At 47.9% G+C, this 18,234-nt stretch overlaps 1 protein-coding gene across 1 annotated transcript in view; it reads right to left on the bottom strand.

The window, feature by feature from the left end:
• Positions 1 to 18,234, bottom strand: part of NRBP1 (nuclear receptor binding protein 1) — a 34,943-nt gene that overhangs the window by 10,890 nt on the left and 5,819 nt on the right. Inside the window, 5 exon segments of the mRNA XM_072985340.2 lie at positions 5,402 to 5,496; positions 6,998 to 7,038; positions 7,369 to 7,458; positions 7,567 to 7,668; positions 8,258 to 8,380. Of these exon segments, the coding sequence (XP_072841441.2) occupies positions 5,402 to 5,496; positions 6,998 to 7,038; positions 7,369 to 7,458; positions 7,567 to 7,668; positions 8,258 to 8,380 (451 nt within the window).

The raw sequence follows: 18,234 nt of genomic DNA on the forward strand, positions 1-18,234 counted from the left end.
GTGCTTGCCCACCCATGGCCCTGATGGCCTCCTCCCCACCGGCTGGCCTGTCTCCCACCCTTCCCCTCTGCCAGGCAGCCTCTGTGCCCAGCCCCCGGGAACCTCCTGTACGGCCACAGCTGTCCCTCAGAGGACATCCGCAGAGCGGAAGGAAGGAAGGTAAAGAGAAGGAAGGAAGAAAGGAAAAGAAAGAAGGAAGGAAGGAAGGAAGGAAGGAAAAGAGAAGGAAGGAAGGAAGGAAAAGAGAAGGAAGGAAGGAAGGAAGGAAGGAAGGAAGGAAGGAAGGAAGGAAGGAAGGAAGGAAGGAAAAGAGAAGGAAGGAAGGAAGGAAGGAAGGAAGGAAGGAAGGAAGGAAGGAAGGAAGGAAGGAAGGAAGGAAGGAAGGAAGGAAGGAAAAGATAAGGAAGGAAAAGATAGGGAGGGAGGGAGGGAGGGAGGGAGGATGGATTGAGGGTCTCTCTCAGCTTCTTTGACTTCCAGAAAAAACAAGCCTATTGACAGCAACGAGGGCGTGAAGGCGGGAGGAGAAAAGAGCACGGAGGCTCTCTGGAGTTTGCACTAACACAATGACAAGAGACCCCACCCCTTTCCCCATGGCGCCAGCCACCACCACCCCGTCCAAGTCTGCAAGCCACCGCCCACACAGCCCCTTTTCACCCAACCCCCCTCCCACATGCCTGATGGTCATTGGGGGACTGACCCATGCCCCTTCAACCTCAGGGCCTGGTCCGGACGGGCTACCAGCGGAATATTACAAAGAACTGGAAGAGGTGCTACTCCAGCCATTCAAGAAGTTGCTAGAATGTGTCGAAGAAGAAGGGAAAATACCAGCAACATGGACTGAAGCGATAATTTCTCTTATACATAAGGAAAACACGGAAGGTAAAGAAATACAAAATTATAGGCCGATTTCATTGTTGAATGTGGACTACAAAATATATGCGACTATCTTGGCAACTAGAATGAAAAGAAATTTTAATCCACTTGATACATCAAGATCAATCTGGGTTCCTCTTTGATGAAGAATAATATAAGGATAGTTCTAAATTCCTTGGAATATTAAGAAGCACACCCAGAGAAACAGATGGCCATGATGCAGAGAAAGCCTTTGATAATCTTGATAGGAATTTTTTGATATATACGTTGGATACACTGCAGGTTGGAGAAAGATTTATGAAATTAATTAAAGCAATATATACTGAACAAAAGGCACAAGTGAGAATTAACGGCGAGTTATCAAAAGAAATCCAAATACAGAAAGGTACTAGACAGGGGTGTCCCCACTGTCCCCACTCCTATTTATTTTGACTCTAGAAATACTAAATGAACAAATTAGAGATAAAAAGGAATTGAAAGGATTAAAGGTAAAAGGCCAAGTCTATAAACTGCAGGCTTTTGCAGATGATTTAGTCATTATACTGGAAGATCCACTATATTCAATAGAAGCCTTGATGGTAACGTTAAAAAACTTTGGTGACATGGCAGGTATGAGAATAAATCAAAAGAAGACCAAAATACTTACTAAAAACATGAGAGAACAAGAACGACAAGGAGTTAATAGAGAAGACGAACTTCCAAGAGGAAAAGAAAAATTCGATATCTAGGAATACAAATTACAAAGAAGACAAGCACATTGTTTAAAGATAACTGCATGAAACTAATAAAGGAGATACAGAACAATTTGGAGAAATGGGACAAATTACAATTATCGCTGCTGGGGAGAATTACGACGATCAAAATGAGCATCCTGCCAAAAATCCTATTTTTATTTCAGTCAATCCCTATTATACTAAAACAGTCCTTTTTTAAAGAATTTAATAGGATAATCATGAGATTTATATGGCAAGGAAAAAAAACCAAGAATTAAAATTAACGCAATGCAAGATGATAAGCAGAGGGGCGGCTTTGGCTTTCCAGATTGGTTTCTGTATTATAGATCTTGTACTTAGATTGGATAAAAGAATGGATAACTCTAGAAAATGATAGATTACTTAGCTTGGAAGGACATGATTTGCAATTAGGCTGGCATGCTTATTTATGGGTACAAAAAGGATAAAGAACAAAAGAATTTCAATTCACATATGATAAGAGCTTTACTGGGAATGTGGAGGAAAATTGTACAACAAATTTATTACAAAATACCTGTATGGGTGTCACCGATAGAGGCCTTTACTCAACCTAATTTTATGACAAAAGCAAACTAAGATATCAAGATCTATTAAAAAAGGATGGTGAACTAAAATCTAAAGGAAGAGCTAGAGTCACAGAACATATATATTGATTGGTGGCCTAGAGCACAGTTAGAATCTAGATATACGAAAGATAAAATAGAAGGCTTCTACTCAGACCAAACGATTTTTGATAAACTTTTGTTAGGTTCAAAAGAACAAATTGTTAAGAAAATTTATAATTATATGTTGGAAATTAAAATGCAAGATGAAATGGTTAAGGAATGTATGATCAAGTGGGCTCAAAATATAGTGCATAATATTGATATTGATCAATGGCTGAAAATATGGCAAAATAACATAAAGCTTACAAGATCGGTGAACTTTAAAGAGAATATATATAAGATGTTTTATAAGTGGCACACGATCCCAGAAAAATTTTCACAGATGTATACAGACGTATCAAATAAGTGTTGGAAATGTGAAACACAAGTGGGAAGCTATTATATGTGGTGGTCATGTGGAGTAGCGAAACAATATTGGAAAAGAGTACATGTTATGTTGGAACAAATATTGCTCTGTAAGGTGCCATTAACCCCAGAATTGTTTTTATTGAGTATGATGCCTGAAAATATAGATAAGTCAAAGGAATATATAGTTATATACATAGTTATATACATAGTTACGGCAGCCAGAATTCTATATGCTAAAAATTGGAAAAGACCAACGGTACTGAAACAAGAAGATCTTATTGAAAAGATACGGGAAATAGCCGAAATGGACATTTTATCAGAAGTCATGAAGGACTATCCCTTGCAAAAGGCAATAGAAAGATGGGATCTATTTAACAAGTGGACTGAATCAACAGGCAGCTTATGAATAGCATATATTGAAATGATAACTCAATCTACAAAGCAGAAAAGAGTAAATAGAATAACTTAAAATCTTGATATGACAATAGGTATAAAATGGATGAAAGTATGTTATTGTCTCCCCTCTTCCTCATCAATTCCAATTCCCTTTTTCTTTTCTGTCATCCCTTATGTTAAAAAAATAAAAAATTTGGGGGGAAAAAAAAACCTCAGGGCCTGGCAGCAGGCCAGCCTTGCTGCAGACTGACCCTGGGGAGGAGAGAGGGTGGGGGCAAGAGGAGGCAGGCCCGCAAGGGAAGGTGCTCTTCGCCCTCCCCTCTGGGCTGCCCCCATGCAGGGGAGCGGGGGCGCTTTGCAGGCACGATCCAGGGATCGGAGGCGGTTGCATTTGTGCTCCCCACTCCTTGTACCTGCGAGTAAAGGAGAACCCAGGAAGCTCTGTGCCCCCCCCCAGTCCCCGTGCCTCCGGCAACCCGTTGGGAGGGAGGGAGAAGGCGCTGGACGGGCTCTGCCAGAACCTCTGACCAGCCCTGCGGCTCCCGCTCCCCCGCCCCGCCAACTGCTGGAGGAAATCTCAGCAGCCCAGAACCTCCCCTGTGGCAACACTGGGGCGCCTGCCTGCTGGCCTCGTGTCCCTTGGTCTCTGGGCTCGGCCTCCCCGAGCAGCAGCCCAGAGGTTCTCGCTCAGGCCCTCCTTCTCAGCCCAGCTTGGCCCTGACCCCTCTGCCCCTGCCGAGCAGCGGCCTCTCCGTCACCCACAGACTCCACGGCTCCAGCACTGGGTCCCTGTGGGCCCCAAACTCCCAAGCCCGCAAGGGAGAGTTGGCAAGCTTCCCGGAAGCCGCCCCCACTTCCCGTCCCAAGAAAGGGGTGCAAGCGGACTGACTCCCTGGCCGACGGCCAGGCCCAGAGCTTTCCTCCCCTTTGTGGGTGGGGTGGGGGAACTGTCCGCCCTGAGGACACAGCCAGGCCCACCTCTGCGGCATGGGCGCCCTGGGTCACATCCTCCCTCTCAAATTCCTCTCCAGCAGCCCCACATGCTGCCACGTATGAAGAGACTGCCCCCCAAAAAATGTAGCCAGACTACAACTCCCATCATCCCTCACTGAGCTCAATGCTAGCTGAGGCAGAGGGGAGGAGCTGACCAAGGGCACCTGTGGAGCCTACCAAGCCTACCTCACAGGGAGGTTGTGGGACAGGAAGCGAAGGAGAATCTCCTCCTCCACTAAGAAGACCCCCCCCCCGGTTTCTTCCATTCACAAATTTCTCTGTTGGCAAAAGAGGGCACAAAGGCCGGTTAAAGTGAGGACCAGCCAGTAAACGAAGAGAAGCCACGGAACGGCTTTGGAAGCCAGGCTCCTTTAGAGCAAAGTGAGGCCCCAAACGTGCCAAGGCCAAACCTCGAGGAGCTGAGGCAGCCACACCCCTTCCTGGGACCCGATGTTGCCGGAGGGGAATGTGCCAGGAGTATCCCTGCTAGCCACAGCCGCTGGGGGATGGTGCCTTCCGCTGGGTGACCCCTTGCCTTGGCGTGAGGCCACCAGAGTGAAGGGTGGGCAGGCTGGATATTTTGAGCCCCCTGTCAGCTGCTCTGCCACAAGGGAGAGCTCTGCTCTAGAACGGCAGTGCCACCGCCCGCCCCCCCCCCCCAGACAAGCAAACAAGAGTGGCGGTGGCCAAAGAAAGGTCCCTGGCAGGGCTGGACCTCCAGAAAGGCTCAAGGCCCTCCAGGCACGGGTCGGCTCCCCACCTACCCACCCCAATCGTGTTGGGAGGGCATCGGCCATTTCCACCCCAGGAAAGCTCAAGAGGAAAGGACGGCTGTGGGGCTGTGAGGGAAAGGCAGCCAGGAGGCTCTTGGGATGGGCCCCACAGGCGCCCAGAGTGGGGGGGGGGCAGATCAGCAGAGGCTGGCAGCTGGCCGGCTGCTCAGGGCTTCATGTCCTTCCTCCCAGTCACTGGCCAGCTGAGAAGCCCCTATGAAGGAAAAGAGCCCTCCAACCAGAGTGGAAACCGACAGGGAGGGCCGGGGAGTTTGCAGTCCCCCCCCCCCCGGGAAAGGACCACACCTGGGCAGCAGAGGGAGCAAAGCCAGCTGAGGCAACAGGCCGAGCCAACATCAGTCCTGGCATTCGGGAGAGGCATGGGGTGCAGGCCAGGTCCCATGTGCCTCTCCTAGGTGGCCGGAGAGCCAACAGGGCAGGACAAAAGGCAGGAGGAGGAGGAGGGACCACAGTCCCCTCCCCTCCCCATCCTGGCTCTCTCTCTCTCTCTCTCTCTCTCTCTCACACACACACACACACACACACACACACACACACACGCACACGCACACGCACACACACACACATATGGTCCTACCTGAGCCAATCTTGATCAGCCCATTGTGCTGGATGAAGATGGTGTCACACGTCAAGTTCCCATGGATGATGGGGGGGTCACAGGAATGAAGATAACTGGGAAGACAAGAAAGAGACAGGGAAAAGTCAGGCATTGGGGCAGCCACACGGGAGGCTTCCCACCGCGTGCTTCAGAGGGGGGGGCAAGGCTGCAGCAGCGCACGCTGCCCCCGAGGCTGCTGGGGACAGGTCAATAGATGGTGGTATTTCGAGAGGACCCAGGCGGCTGACACGATCACCCCCAACTGCCCTCTCTGCTCAAGGGCTTGCACTGCTCCTTGCTATACTGAGGGGCTGTGAGCTATGAAGTTATCAAGGAGGTGGCTAGAGAGCAGGTGGAGAAGAGATCAGTCAGCACAAAAGAGGGCTGCAGTTCAAACAATGGCCAATAAATATGCTAATACCCTTGAACAGAGAAAAAAGACTTTTAACATCCAGAGGATTGGTGAGGCTGTGATCCGACAAGCGGAATTGTTCCGGATGGTCTGCGACCTTACCAGTTCTGGCCATTCAAGGCTTCGAGTTCACCAGTGATCAGTTTGCAGCCTTTTTAAAAACAAAAACCGAGGCCATTTGTGCTGACCCTGACTCCACCAGTAGTCCAGCTGATCCGGGGGCGACCCTCGCTGACCAATCTTTCATTGCCCAGTGGGTTCAGTTTGACCCTGCTGTCAAGGGTTAGGCTTAGGCCCACCTCCTCCTCGCTGGATCCTTGCCTGGCGTGGCTGACCACAGCCACAAAGGGGGCTATGATCGATTGTGTCGTGAACATTATTAATTCATCACTGAGGAAGGAATGCTTCCCTCCTGCTTAAAAGAAATAATCACCTGATCTATCATCAAACACCTCCAGTTAGCGTCAGACCACCCTAACCATTTCTGTCCGATCGCTAACATACCATTCCTGGGCAAGATGATCAAGAGGGTGGTGGTGAATCAGCTGCAGCCGTACTTGGAGGAGCAGGTTTGCCTGGACCCATTCCACCGGATTCAGGCTGCGACAAGGTACGGAGACGACATTGGTCATGCCGCAGGATGACCTTTTAAGGGAGGCTGACAGGGGCAGATGCGCCTTGTTGGTACTCCTAGATCTCTCGGTGGCTTTTGATACCGCCGACCATGGTATCCTCCTGGACAGATTCTCTGAGGTTGGGATTAGGGGCTTAGCCTTGAGCTGGCCCTGACCCTTCTTCGGGAACCATGTCCAGAGAGTTCCGCTAGGGGAGGAGGTGTCGGCCCCTTGTACGCTTCCAGTATGGGGGTTCCTCAGGGACCGGCACTGTTTAAAATCGGATGCTGTTTAAAATCTATGTTAAACCACTGGGGGAGGTCATCAGGAGTTTTGGAGTAAGGCGTCATCAGTATGCTGATGACACACAGCTCTATCTCTCCGTCACCACGTCTGCAGTGGATGCTGTCCGGACACTGGAGCATTGCCTGATTGCAATGTCCGGACCAGGGCTAACAGGCTCAAACTGAACCCTAACCCTAACCCATCCTGCAAGCAAGGCACAGCGCTGACTGCTGTTTGCCTGCCCACCCAAGCAAAAGCACCTACCTCAGAGCAGAAAGGATCTGGGTGCACCAGCGCTTCCAGGCCTGCAACAAACCCAAAGAGTGCCCTGTGAGTCCTCATTGTAGACATGGTCTAGGGGGCGGGGCATAAATTTAATAAATAAATAAATAAATAAATTGGACAACAGCCCCCTTTCCACTGCTGGGGACTCTTGCCTTCCCTCCCCCACCTGGCAATAGGCCGTCCCGCACAGGGGCCAGCTCTTCCTCAGGGTGCTAAGAGGGGGGGGGTGGCATCTGACAGGGCAGGCAGCAGGAAAGGGCTTCCCAAGACCCCTGGGCCAGAGCCAGAACCACCCTGCCTGGCATGGAATGGTGGGTGTCGAGTGTGAGGAAGGAAAGGGGGGGGCTCACTTTCTCATTCATGGTCTTGTGGTTCTTCTTTGTCTTCTTTAGAAACTGCTTCAAGCTACCAGAGGACATGTACTCCGTAATAAAGATGACCTGGGGAAAGGGAGGAAAGGAGCTGCTGAAGTCACCGGTCCCTGACGAACAGTTACAGGCAGGGACCGGGCAGGCGCAAGCCCACACCGGAAGGCCAAGCTCACTTACCCTGGCCTTGTTCTCCTTGACATCAGCCCAGTACTTGTGGAACTTCACAATATTCAGGTGCTCCAGCTGAATCAGATTGTCGAAGACAGCTCTCACCTTCTCCTGCACGGATGGATAGATGGATAGGGTTACAACACAGCACCAGACTGGCCCTTCTGTGTCCAGCCTCATGGCCTCAACCCTCGAGCGAGCCTGCTGTAGGCAGGGAGGAGGAGGAGGAGGAGAAGCAAGCCGGCCTCCCCCCTCCCCATTCAGCCACCGGCAGTCAACGGGCACCAGCCTCGACTCTCTGCTGGCCTTCAACCCAGAGCCTCCCCAAAGATGGGGAAAGCATTGTGAATGTAGGCAAGCAGGCAAGCATCCCCTGGGCAACAACAGCGTACAGCCAGCCAATCCTTCACTTCCAAAAGCGCTGCAGGGGAAGAGCCCTGAACCCACTCCCTTCATGGACGCTGACCCCCCGCACCCCCGGACGACGGCTAAAGTCGAGGAAAAGGTTCTGCACCCACCTCAAGCTCTGACTGCTTCGGGTCCAAAACAGTCTGATTGCTTTGGCATTTTCACTGGTTTTTAAATGTTGCCTATCATTTCATAGGTGTCCCTGATTATTAATGGTGCAGTGCTCTGACCCGAGTGAGGAAAGAAAGAAGGAAAGGCGCTTCCTGCAACCCCCGATTCCAGCCTCACAAACCTCCTGGAGTTTGAAGTTCTTGCGCTCTGAGAACTGGACCTCATTCCAAACCACCTCCACACCTTCTTCTGTATCCATTGCCAGGTAGGCACTGTCAATCCCAGGAACATTACGCTGATTCACCTAAATGGGGGGGGGGGCAAAATAAAAGCAGAGATTCAGGGAGACCACCAAAAGCCAGAGGTGAGGAGCCCTGGCTGTGCTGGGAAGGCAGCAGCAGAGCTAAGCCACTTCTCCACAGCCCCAGCAGGAAATGGGCTCCTAAGAGACAATTGCTCCAGATGCCCCAAACCCAGGTCCCGTGGAACCTGGGCAGCTGGTCAGGAGACAAAGCAGAGGGCCAGGGATCTGGTTCCTGGTGCACAAGCGCCCTGAGGCTGTGCAAATCAACTGAGAGGAGGGATCCCAGCACTATCCAATTCAACCCAGCTGGGAAAACACTCAAAGGGATCATCTATAATGTCAAAATTCTCCAAACAACTCAGGGGTCATTGAAAACAATGGGAACTTAACTGCCATAATGGGATAATGCCATCAACCCCAAGAAGAAGCCCCCCCCCCCTGCTTACAAAGCGACCCAACCAGGACAAATTCCCCTGAACATAAAGACCTAGGCAGATGGTGCCAGAAATTCTGCATGAATTTTGGCAAAGCAAACAAAAACAAACAAGGTATGTAAATACTGTATCTCAGGCCAAACCATAATACGAAAGAGCGAAGACTGCACTTGTCTTAAATATGCAAGAAATGGAACACTGGCTACAAAGAGCGGAGGCACAAAAAGGAAGAAAAAGAACAACTTGTCATAGACTCTTAGAATGACAGAGTTGGGAGGGACCTCTCAGGCCACGGAGTCAAACCCACCCACCCCCCCCCGGCCAAGGCAGGAATCCAAAGTAAAGCAGATCGGACAGAGGGTGGACCAGTTTTCTCTTGAAGGCCATCCATCCAGTGCTGGAGTACTCCCCACCTCCCCCTGAGGTCATGGGCTCCAGTGTCATACTGCTCTAACAGTAAAGACGTTTCTCCTGATACTCAGCCAAAATCTGGGTTCCTGGAGTTGGAGCCCATTATTACATGTCCTCCACTCAGACCCTGCCCTTCCACTGTATGATTATCTTTCAGGTACCGGAAGAATGCTGTCCCACCTCCCCTCTGTCTTCTTCTCTCAAGGTGAAACATGCCTAGTTCTTTTTGTCTTAGTTTCCAGCCCCCTGATCGTCCTTGTTGCCCTCCTCTGAACTTGTTCCTGTTTGTCAGCATCCTTCTTGAAGTGTGGTGTCCAGAACTGGACAGAGCACATGATGAGGTCAAACAAGTGCCAGATAGAAGGGGGGGGGGACTATCACTAACTCTCTGAGTTTGGAGACTACACTTCCGTTAATGCATCCTAAAACAGCATTTGCCTTTTTTACAGCCACATCATACTGCTGGCTCATATGAAGCTTGTGATACACAACAACTGCAAGATCCTTCTCACTCAGAGTATTATTGAGCCATCTTGTAACTGTGCATTTCAGGGTTTCCCCCCCCCCCGAGTAGACGTTGTCTTGAGGGGCGGGGAAAAAATCGAATGAATGAATGAATGAATGAATGAATGAATGAATGAATGAATGAATGAATGGATGGATGGATGAATGAATGGATGGATGGATGGATGGATGGATGGATGGATGGATGGATGGATGGATGGATGGATGGATGGATGGATGGATGGATGGATGGATGGATGGATGGATGGATGGATGGATGGATGGATGGATGGATGGATGGATGGATGAATAGGTGTAGAACTTTGCACTTATTATTTTATATTTCATTATATTGTTTTCAGCCCAATGTTCAAGCCTATCAAGATCTTTTTGAATTTTGTTCCTGTCTTCCAAGATACTAGCTATTCCACCCGTGTGTTATCTGCTGAAACCCCTCTGTTTCAACCTCCCAAATTAGGGGCCAAAAAGACAGTCCACTAGGAAAAGCGGTGTCTGAAGCAGCGGAGGCGACAAAAGGGGAGAAAGTGGTGGAAGCTGTCCCCACCCCACCGTCATGTCTGCGGTGCACAGACCGAGGAGGAAGCCATCTTGGGCAAAGAGCTGGGAACACCTGTTGCAGAGAGAGAAAGAGTACAGAAGGCTTTTCGGAAAATATTCTGACCAGGACTCTGAGTAAGTCAAGTTATTTGCTTTATACAAGGAAAAGCTTTATGGATCTAAAACAATGGTACAGAAAAGGGAGGGGCCTAAGGAGTCAGTGAAAGCGGATTAGAGCTGTTAATTCTCCAAGCCCTGGCAAAAGCGAACTTCCCCCATCCCCATCCTTCAGCCTGGATCAGGAGAAGGAGAAAGAGGGAGGAAGGGGAGAAAGTTATTTTGTGAATGAACTGTATTAATAAAAGGCAAAGACTCACTCCCATGGGTCAGTTAAATTTTAAACTGTCTGATGAGAATGTTGATTGTTGTTACTAGAATTAGAGACAAGAATGTTTGAATTTTGGAAATGTTTTACTCTGTGTACCATCATCAGATTGGAGGAACCTTTGTTTCTTTGGCACCGCTGTGGAGGCAACCCTCCCTCCTTCAGCCCTGAGCAGCTTTGGTCAGAGAGGGAGAGGGAAGGAGAAGGACATTAAATGAAGGAAAATATCTTTAAAAAGACAAAGCCCTACTCCCCAGTTTGTTGTTTAGTCGTTAAGTCATGTCCGACTCTTTGTGACCCCATGGATCAGAGCATGCCAGGCCCTCCTCTCTTCCACTGCCTCCTGGAGTCGGTCACTTCGATGACCCTGTCCAACCATCTCGTCCTCGGTCGTCCCCTTCTCCTCCTCCTGCCTTCACACTTTCCCAACATTGGGTTCTTTTCCAGGGAGTCTTCTCTTCTCGTGAGATGGCCAAAGTACCGGAGCCTCAGCTTCAGGATCTGTCCTTCCAGTGAGCACTCAGGGTTGATTTCCTTCAGAACGGATAGGTTTGTTCTCCTTGCAGTCCAGGGGACTGTGAGATACGAGGCGAGAGGGGAGAAGCCCTCGCCGGAGTGTCCTCCTCCCCCAGGGAAGAACAGGAGGCGCAAACAGATCCGCTTACACCACCTGTCGCAATGATACAACAGGGAGTGGACCTGTGAGCTAGAACGGGGACTGTCTAAAGTGACAGTAGCCACTCAGACAGAGAGAGAGAAATGGAGGGAAGGGAGGGAAGGGGAAGGACCATTGTGGAGGCTGGAATAGGGGAAATAAAAGGAGGGTAGATGTGATACCGGGTGGTTAGGAGATGATTTGGGTTAAAGACCCCTGGACCGGGAGATGGGAAAAGGTTCGGGTCCCATGGGAGGAGGCTGATTATCAGACAGGAAAGGGGCTTCCCCCTCGACCTTCGCACTGGGAAGAGTCAGAGGCGTGAGAGTGGCATCGGAGACTCCGGGAAGAGAAGGAGTTGAAACAACCAGATAGGAGGGGTATTAATTAATTGATTAATTAAGGAGGCAGTTGAGAGAGAAAAGAGAGAAAGACGGTTATGGCATCTGGAGGAAGCCCAGAGGAGAGGGTTTCTGATGGACTGTGGGCCCCTCTTTGAGGAGAAGAAGACCCCTATGATCCAGAGGGGAGAGATGAAGAGACAATCCTGTTACTAGAACCGGGGACGGAACCCTTTGATTTAGATGGCAGTAACCCTTTTACCAAAGGACCTTGGAATTACTTCGATTACAACCGTGTCATGAGTCCCTGCCGAAGCTTGTCCTTTACTCTGGCTGCTGGGGGAGGAGAATCTGGTGGTGATTCAGCTGCCTGTGATTCTGATTGCCTAGCATTGTCCTCAGTTGTAATTAACCCTTCAGATTCCAGATCTTCTTCGGCAGAACTCATGACACTGTTCTACATATAGATTTTTCAGTAGATAGATAAGGTAGTCAGGCACTCCTTTTTCGTTAAGAACCTGCCATGGTTTGCTGTGGTCCACACAGTCAAAGGCTTTTGCATAGTCAATGAAGCAGAAGTAGATATTTTTCTGGAACTCTCTGGCTTTCTCCATAATCCAGCGCATGTTAGCAATTTGGTCTATAGTTCCTCTGCCCCTTCGGAATCCAGCTTGTACTTCTGGGAGTTTTCGGTCCACATACTGCTGATGCCTACCTTGTAGGATTTTGAGCATAACCTTGCTAGCGTGTGAAATGAGTGCAATTGTACGGTAGCTGGAGCATTCTTTGGCACTGCCCTTCTTTGGGATTGGGATGTAGACTGATCTTTTCCAGTCCTTTGGCCACTGCTGAGTTTTCCAAACTTGCTGGCATATTGAGTGTAGCACCTTAACAGCGTCATCTTTTAAGATTTTAAATAGTTTAACTGGAATGCCATCATCTCCCCTGGCTTTGTTGTTAGCCATGCTTTCTAAGGCCCACTTGACTTCACTCTCCAGGATGTCTGGCTCAAGGTCAGCAACCACACTATCTGAGTTGTCCGGGATATCCAGATCTTTCTGGTATAATTCCTCTGTGTATTCTTGCCACCTCTTCTTGATGTCTTCTGCTTCTGTGAGGTCCCTACCATTTTGTCCTTTATCATGTCCGTCTTTGCACAAAATCTTCATTTAACATCTCCAATTTTCTTGAACAGATTTCTGGTTTTTCCCTTTCTATTACTGTATTTTCTTCTATTTCTTTGCACTGTTCGTTTAAGAAGGCCCTCTTGTCTCTCGCTGCTATTCTTTGGATGTCTGCATTCAATTTTCTGTAACTTTCCCTATCTGTCTTGCACTGTACTTCTCCGGAAATACATGGATTCTTCTGCTGGCCTATAGCCTTTCCCCTTTGAAAAAACATGTTCCAAAGATAAATTCTATACTTTATTTATTTATTTGATTTATATCCCGCCCATCTGGTCTGTACAACAACTCTGGGTGGCTATTTAGTTTGTTCAGTCGTTTAGTCGTGTCCGACTCTTCGTGACCCCATGGACCAGAGCACGCCAGGCCCTCCTATCTTCCACCGCCTCTCGGAGTTGTGTCAAATTCCTGTTGGTTGCTTCGATGACACTGTCCAACCATCTCATCCTCGGTCGTCCCCTTCTCCTCTTGCCTTCACACTTTCCCAACATCAAAGTCTTTTCCAAGGAGTCTTCTCTTCTCATGAGATGGCCAAAGTACTGGAGCCTCAGCTTCAGGATCTGTCCTTCCAATGAGCACTCGGGGTTGATTTCCTTTAGAATTGATAGGTTTGTTCTCTTTGCAGTCCAGGGAACTCTCAAGAGTCTCCTCCAGCACCACAATTCAAAGGCATCAATTCTTCGGCAGTCAGCTTTCTTTATGGTCCAGCTCTCACTTCCATACAACATTACAGGAAAAACCATAGCTTTGACTATTCGGACTTTTGTTGGCAAGGTGATGTCTCTGCTTTTTAAGATGCTGTCAAGGTTTGTCATTGCTTTCCTCCCAAGAAGCAGGCGTCTTTTAATTTCGGGGCTGCTGTCTCCATCTGCAGTGATCATGGAGCCCAAGAAAGTAAAATCTGTCACTGCCTCCATATCTTCCCCTTCTATTACCCAGGAGGTGATGGGACCAGTGGCCATGATCTTAGTTTTTTTGAGGTTGAGTTTCAGACCGTTTTTTGCACTCTCGTCTTTCACCCTCATTACAAGGTTCTTTAGTTCCTCCTCACTTTCCGCCGTCAGAGTGGTATCATCTGCATATCGGAGGTTGTTGATATTTCTTCCTGCAATCTTAATTCCAGCTTGGGATTCCTCCAGTCCATCCTTCCGCATGATGTATTCTGCATATAAGTTAGATAAGCAGGGTGACAATATACAGCCTTGTCGTACTCCTTTCCCAATTTTGAACCAATCCGTTGTTCCATATCCAGTTCTAACTGTTGCTTCCTGTCCCACATATAGGTTTCTCAGGAGATGGATAAGGTGGTCAGGCACGCCCATTTCTTTTAGGACTTGCCATAGTTTGCTGTGGTCCACACAGTCAAAGGCTTTTGCATAGTCAATGAAGCAGAAGTAGATGTTTTTCTGGAACTCTCTGGCTTTCTCCATAATCCAGCGCATGTTGGCAATTTGGTCTCGAGTTCCTCTGCCCCTTCGGAATCCCGCTTGTACTTCTGGGAGTTCTCGGTCCACATACTGCTGAAGCCTACCTTGTATGATTTTGAGCATAACCTTGCTGGCGTGTGAGATGAGTGCAATTGTCCGGTAGTTGGAGCATTCTTTGGCACTGCCCTTCTTTGGTATTGGGATGTAGACTGATCTTTTCCAGTCCTCTGGCCACTGTTGAGTTTTCCAAACTTGTTGCCATATTGAATGTAGCACCTTAACAGCATCATCCTTTAGGATTTTAAATAGTTCGACTGGAATGCCATCACCTCCACTGGCCTTGTTGTTAGCCAGGCTTTCTAAGGCCCACTTGACCTCACTCTCCAGGATGTCTAGCTCAAGGTCAGCAACTATATTGTCTGGGTTGTCCGGGATATCCAAAACTTTCTGATATAATTCCTCTGTGTATTCTTGCCACCTCTTCTTGATGTCTTCTGCTTCTGTGAGGTCCCTTCCATTTTTGTCTTTTATCATGTCCATCTTTGCACAAAAGTTTCCTCTAATATCTCCAATTTTCCTGAACAGATCTCTGGTTTTTCCTTTTCTGTTATTTTCCTCTATTTCTTTGCATTGTTCAATTAAGAAGGTCCTCTTGTCTCTCCTTGCTATTCTTTGGAAGTCTGAATTCAATTTTCTGTAACTTTCCCTGTCTCCCCTGCATTTTGTTTCCCTTCTCTTTTCTGCTATTTGTAAGGCCTCGTTGGACAGCCACTTTGCTTTCTTGCATTTCCTTTTCTTTGGGATGGTTTTTGTTGCTGCCTCCTGTACAATGTTACGAGCCTCTATCCAAAGTTCTTCAGGCACTCTGTCCACTCTGGGTGGCTATACATCTTTAAAATCATTAGGCTTTGCCATTCCTCTTCTTATTTTCACTTCACATATTAATGTTAATAGCTAAGCTCCACATTTCTTTACGCCAGTCTTCCAGATTAATTTGTCACTTTTCCAATTCTTTGCAAATATTAATCTTGCTATTGTAACCATTATAACTCTTTGTTCTTTTTTAAGATTACCATTCTTAATTATATTTAGGAGGGCAATAATTGGTGCTATCTGAACATCATATCCAATAATGTCTCTAATTTCTTTAAAAACCAGTGCCCATGCTTTCTTTCTAATTTTTCAAGTCTACCACATATGCATGTAAGTTCCTTTTTTCTTTTAGCATCTCCAGCTTTGAGATGGTATTTATTTATTATGTTCAATCTTACTGGAGTAGAGTATCATCTCCATGCTACTTTATAATACAGTGGTGCCTCGCACAACGGGTGCCTCACACAACGATGAATTCACACAACGATGCCTTTTTCTGTTAAATTTGCCACCTCACACAACGATGTTTCCTATGGGGGATTTTCACACAACGATGTCTCTTTTTCGCTCCTGTAAAAGTGTCTTACAATGTTTGGAACCTGTTTTAAATGCTTGCAATGGTTAGCCCACCTCCTGAAACCTATGCAAACTTATTTTGGTGTTGTTCTGACACTTCGTTAATTTGTGGTGATTTTTTGTTTTTCCCCTCATTAAACTCCATGCATTTCAATGAGGGGAAAAATTTAAAAAATCACCACAAATTAACGAAGTGTCAGAACAACACCAAAATAAGTTTGCATAGGTTTCAGGAGGTGGGCTAACCATTGCAAGCATTTAAAACAGGTTCCAAACATTGTAAGACACTTTTACAGGAGCGAAAAAGGACTTCGCAAAGCCATTGAAATGCATTGAGTCGGCTTCAATGCATTTCAATTGGGGAACCGGGTTTCACTCAACGATGTTTCCTATGGGGATTTTCGCTCAAGGATGGCAACTGGTTTTCAATGCATTCCTATGGGAAATGGTGTTTCACAGAACGATGTTTCACACAACCCTGAGTGCTCACTGGAAAGACAGATCCTGAAGCTGAGGCTCCAGTACTTTGGCCATCTAATAAGAAGAAAAGAATCCTTGGAAAAGACCCAGGAAAAGACCCCGGGAAACTGTGAAGGCAAGAGGAGAAGGGGACGACAGAGGACAAGATGGTTGGACAAAGTGACTGAAGTGACCAACATGAATTTGACCCAACTCCGGGAGGCAGTGGAAGACAGGAGGGCCTGGCATGCTCTGGTCCATGGGGTCACAAAGAGTGGGACTAAATGACTAAATAACAACTATTAATACTTCTTTAGGTTTAAAGAGTTTTGGGAAAACTCTGAACCTCCACTACTTGCTGCAAAGATAAATCTAAGATCCTCAGCTGAGGTCCCACTGCCTGTCCCATTTCTCTTACTGGAGGCTAGGCTGTTGAGCACAGAGGCAGGGCTTCCTCTAGAGCAGAGCCTCCACTGTCGAGTTTCCTGCTGCTCAGCAGGGCTGGACTAGCTTGGCCCTATCTGTGCTGAGCTTCCAGCAGGCCGCCAACACTCGACTGTTCTGTACAAACCTTGGTTTTTAAAATGGGTTTTTAACCTTGTTCTTACCCTGTTTCTAAAGAATGCTTTATCTGTTTTGCTATCTGTTCCTTCGAGAATCCTGAGAGAAAAGTTACAAATAAATTATTTTGATTGACAGATAAATAAATAATAGGACAGCAGAACTGTAGCAAGCTGAAGGAATTCTTTGCACTGGGCTGTTTCCCAGAAGGAAATCTGAACAACAGAGGCAGTTCAAGAGACAAGGGGTAAAATTCAAGCCCTTATTAACATAATCACAAAGCAGGAGCAACACCTAACCCAAAGTCCTCAATATACAAGATGAGTCATGCCAGAATAATTTGACCTCTTCGTTTTAATGGAATCTCATGATGAAGTCAGTACAGCAGATGCGGTCAACGGCTGATTTCAACAAGGAGATCCCTCATAAGGCCAATCAGGCAAACTGTGGGCCCTCAGTGGATTTCTAGCTGGTCAACAGATCATACCCAAAGTGCACCTGCCAACAGTTCCTCCTCCTCTCCCTGGATCAAAGGGCTGAGTGGCGTGCCACAGGGTTCAGTCCCAGGCCAGGTGCTGGGATCGGGAGAGGCTGCTCTTTGAATCTGCTTAGGGCAGAGAGTATGCCCACCTGACATCCCTGGCTCTTCTTCTTTTTTTAAATTTTTATTAAAGAAAAATAATAATAACACCACAAGCATAAAATGTGCGCACATACAATACAATACAACTAGAATTCCCCGTCTGTGCCACCTTCACCCTTGGGACTATCCCTGATCCTTCTACACAAGAAAATTCAATTTGCACATGTCTAAATGTTTTTTTAAAGTGTGTGTGTGTTGTTTCCACAAAACTGGGCTACCGGAAAGCATGTTTTTTAAATTTAAAAGGACTTTCCTGTCTCAGCCAAGACGTTGCTAGGGCTCATCTCCGGAAGAACAATGCTATGCTGCTCTCGGCAGAGAGCTGAACCCGCAGGGATGGAGGAGACAAGTTGGGATGGGTCTTCTTCTGTCCCCGAGGACACAGGGGACACCCACTCTTATTTTCATTTCACCCCATAGAGGTCTTCAGCTTCCCCACCCCCAACCCCCACACTGCCCTCAGTCTGTGGCTGCCTGATCTTCCACCCAGCTGCCAAGCATTGGGTCATTAACAGACCAATGCAGCCACCGGAGGAGGTGGGTGGGAGGAAGAAGCACCAAGGCCAGGTAACCCTCCAGGGCCCGTGACTTCCTCTCCTCCAGGTGAAGCCCCAGTGAGTCATTCCTGCATCATGAGACCCTAGCTGACAGACAACCCTGTCATGGACCGTACACTCGGAGAGGGAAATATGAGCCAGGAAGAAACAGGATGCCCTAGAGAGCAGAGATAAAGCACAGGGAACGCAAAGGTGCAGACTCAGGATACTGGGGGAAGGGGGGCTAGCAAAGCAATAAGCAAGCCAACAAAACACAAGGGCTGAAGCTGCCGACACGGTTAGGACA

Source organism: Pogona vitticeps, chromosome 1 (assembly GCF_051106095.1).
Source record: "Pogona vitticeps strain Pit_001003342236 chromosome 1, PviZW2.1, whole genome shotgun sequence".
In the NCBI taxonomy this organism is placed as follows: Eukaryota; Metazoa; Chordata; class Lepidosauria; order Squamata; family Agamidae; genus Pogona; species Pogona vitticeps.